The following is a 3,590-nucleotide window of genomic DNA, read 5'->3' as shown; positions in this document are numbered from 1 at the left end:
AGACGGATGATGGATGGGGAGACTGGCTATGTTCATGGACTGAAGACCAGGGCACAGACTTAAAATACAGTACACCATAATAAAGAAAAATGGTGTGCTATCTCTGCCCCAGCTTAGACAATGAATATAGCCTTGAAAGAGTAACTTGGGTCTACTTTTCTCCTGTGATGCTGTGGAGAAGCAATTAGGGATGTCTGGGTTTGTAATTATAGTTTTCATGTTTTCTAAGTTTTGTTTTATTTTTTTAAAAGTTTTGTTTCTGTTTTGATGAAGGTTTAATTATCCAATATCAGCTCTAACTCATCAAATCAATGCTTACCCTGCAGGATTTTAAATAACGGAAATCACTAAAAATTAATGATCTAAAAGAAGATGCCTCATTGCTGCAGGATAAACTCCATCAATAATGCATAGGATTAAAGTTTTATACAAATTTTTATTTTAAGGGCTCCGTTAGGTAATGTATATAAAATTGTGCAAAAAGCATACTAAACTGTTGTTGTTTTTATGAACCGTTTCACTCCTAAATGCTCTTTTCACGTTTGCTATAACTAACACATATGCAATGACAAAAGCTAATGACACATTGTAATATAACTGTAACTGTATAAATAAAAGGGTAAATGCAATGAAATAATATCTTTACCATTAGCATTACAAATTTGTATATAAACCAGTCACTGAAAAAACTGCTGTTAAAATTTTTGCTTTATCCCAATATATGAAAGAGGTCTATAGGGGATATGTGTACGCTCAGGTGTCTCCACAACTTCTTCTGCAACTTCAGAGGCATCTGTGATCACAGGGGCAGGGTCTATCAGCTCTTCAGCAGGGGCTGCCTCTGCAAACACCTCAATAGAGGCAGATTCTGCAACTACTTCAGTGATAGCCTCTACAACTTTAGCAACTGCTTCTTGGACAGAGGGTCTTTAGTAAGTACATCTTCACAGCTTCTGTAGAGGCAGCAGCAACTGAAGCTGCAACCTCCTTCTTGGAGAAGTCCACATATGATCTGTGCTGGAAAACTTTTTCCATATCGAAGTAAGTGTTTGGTGCTGCTTTTTCTAGGATGGAGGGGGAAGGAGGGCACAGATAGAGATGTAATGATTTGCTTCATCATATGACATTATCAGGCTGAATGGAGACCACTAAATTCATACAGCACAATAACTTACCCAGTTTCTTCAACAATTAGGTGCAGATGATATAGCCTGATTTATGTACATCAAACCTGAACTATGGCTAATTAAAAAAGCCATCTGATAGGAAAGGTAACCTAAACATTTCACATTCAGTAAACCACATTTTGATAAATATTCTATATATATATATAGAGAGAGAGAGTTCTGTAAATATCCTTACAATAATAAATTCATTAGAAATACCTATGAAAAAGATAATTTCATTATACATATTCCATAATTCTAGAATTATTGAAGCTAAAAGCTATATATTCTCATATTACCATTATTTTAAAGTAGCGCCATGTAACTGTCCTGAATCAGAGGACACAACTGTGCACACTATATATTTGAATTTGCAGTCAAACATGATCAAACTGTGGTACCAGTACATAATCATCATGATTATTATTAATACTGATAATACATATTATGATTATGATATTTATTTATAATGTTCAGCACAAAACATGTTTTGTTCAGCTTTTATTTTCAACGAGAAGTCACTTGTTGGATTATTGGCTTCACTAGATTCTATTGAATGAAAAGAGGGAACGCATTCATGCAGTGCATTCTTTAACTCCAAATGTCAGGGAGAGATATAAGTAGTTAGGACATCCACATACAGCATTGAGCATATCTGCCGGTACAACAACACATGTCAAGCCCTTTCCCAAGCCCTCTGACACTTCTAACCTCAGAGGGACATACAGTTATGGATCACAGATCATTACACTATCTTCAAGAACTCCATGTGACCAGTTTTACTTGTTTAAAAATGCAACCAGAGAAAACAACAGAATTCTCTTTAAGCTTATATGGAGGTGCCTTCAGTTATAGGGTTCAGCATGTTTAGAACAGCTGCTATAGGGTTTATTTCCATTCAGATCTAGGTGTGTATGTTTTGTAATTTAAAGAGAGCAAATGACAGTGGGCCTATGTTTCTTTCAGTCTTCAGAGGTTTGCCGTCAGCAGGATCATCAGCTCACCGGATGGACGACATGTAGCTGTCCAGTGTGAGTGGTGTGCTTCATTTCTTCAGATTTCTGGATTCTGGAAGCCCCTCGGTGACAACAACAGTGTTCTTTTGTTAAAATGGAAACACACAAGTCTTAAGAAAGATGTCTTTTACACACAAATCATACATTTAAATGGTTAAAATCACATCCATCTGTGTAGATTCCCCTCAGTTCTGCTCTTCATGGTGGATTCCGGGACAGAGGGACATCTGAGGCCTGCTGAGACTCTCGCTCTTCCTCATGCTCCCTGGGACGTGACATTTGATTCACAGAGCCAGCTGTGGGTCTTACTGGAGAGTGAAGATGTGAATGTGCTCAGAGCAGCACTGGAAGGTACGTGCATGCTGTCATGTGGCTTTCTTGCCATGTTTTGAAGTCAACTCTGCTCCTACTAACTCATCTTGCTTGTTTATAGCTGTGTGACTCAGAGACTCCTGAACTGAGGAGGGTCACTGAAGCATTCAAAACTCAGTGGGATGTCTTTGAAGGTACGAAATCTGACAAATATTATAATGAAACTGAAAAATTAAATACATCAATAAATGGAGTCATATCATAATGAAGCAAATTTACCCTTGATGTTTTGAGATCTTGAAAGCTGCAAAAAACACTCATAAAATTTACTCATAGACACCAGTTTTAAACACAAACTGTCCTGTCAAAGTAATATGAAGGAAGATTAGAGAAAAAAAAAAAACACCAGAAGGACTTAAGTTCCTCAAAGTGTGTCCCAGGGGGGAAAATGTATAAAATGACCCCTTAAACATGTAAGGCCTGATATATTAAATAAAAGTCAATTCATGTATCAAATATGATACTGTAGGCTTTATAGGGTTAATGTATCTCTCAAGCTCTGATGTTCTTTTTTCCCCCCTCCAACCTTTATTCTGAACACTTTCTGCTTCTTGCTTTCCTCTCGTCCTCTGTTCACAGGTTCTGTGGGACTGGAGAGTCAGTTTAAGCACCTGTATAAGGTGAACTTCGACAACATGGCATCATATTTGCAGAAGAAACAGGAAAGACTAGAACAGGAGAGTAAGAAAAGAGCAGCAGCAAATGCCTCTAAACCCAATAAAAGAAACAAAACGGAGAGCGGCACTGTGCCTCAAAGCACCAGCTGAGAGAGCGTTCTTGTTTCAAATCTGCTGTTTTGTCATGTTTGTATAATTATACAGTTCTTTTTGTTAATTGACAATGATTATATGACTTTTTATTCATTCAGTAAAGCCTTTCAGTTTAAACTTGGTCTCTATTTTCTGAAGGGAAAGGTCTGCTTTGGCCACCAGAGGCCGCTATACTGTCAAGACCCTCACAAACATCTGGACACAATTTCATTAGACATCAGGAACGAGCATAATATTGTATTATAAGAGTGCTCTAAAAATGAGAT

General features: G+C 37.4%; 1 protein-coding gene across 1 annotated transcript; it reads left to right on the top strand.

Moving 5' to 3' along the window:
* Nucleotides 1-2,392: 2,392 nt before the first annotated feature.
* Nucleotides 2,393-3,441, top strand: LOC122146081 (tRNA (guanine-N(7)-)-methyltransferase non-catalytic subunit wdr4-like). Its single transcript, XM_042763323.1, has 3 exons — nt 2,393-2,533; nt 2,616-2,688; nt 3,134-3,441. Exons 1-3 carry the CDS (start codon nt 2,510-2,512, stop codon nt 3,319-3,321), a joined length of 285 nt encoding a protein of 94 aa, XP_042619257.1. The 5' UTR covers nt 2,393-2,509; the 3' UTR covers nt 3,322-3,441.
* Nucleotides 3,442-3,590: the final 149 nt, after the last annotated feature.

The sequence above is a fragment of the Cyprinus carpio genome, chromosome A9 (assembly GCF_018340385.1).
Source record: "Cyprinus carpio isolate SPL01 chromosome A9, ASM1834038v1, whole genome shotgun sequence".
Classification (NCBI taxonomy): domain Eukaryota; kingdom Metazoa; phylum Chordata; class Actinopteri; order Cypriniformes; family Cyprinidae; genus Cyprinus; species Cyprinus carpio.
This window is presented reverse-complemented; position numbering and strand designations above follow the sequence as displayed.

Bases quoted from the DNA above. Each gene is read 5' to 3' on its own strand.
- LOC122146081 (XM_042763323.1), top strand. From the start codon at position 2,510: ATGTGCTCAGAGCAGCACTGGAAG. The intron at 2,534-2,615 runs GTACGTGCATGC...GCTTGTTTATAG, and splicing joins GCTCAGAGCAGCACTGGAAG to CTGTGTGACTCAGAGACTCC. The intron at 2,689-3,133 runs GTACGAAATCTG...CTCTGTTCACAG, and splicing joins TCAGTGGGATGTCTTTGAAG to GTTCTGTGGGACTGGAGAGT.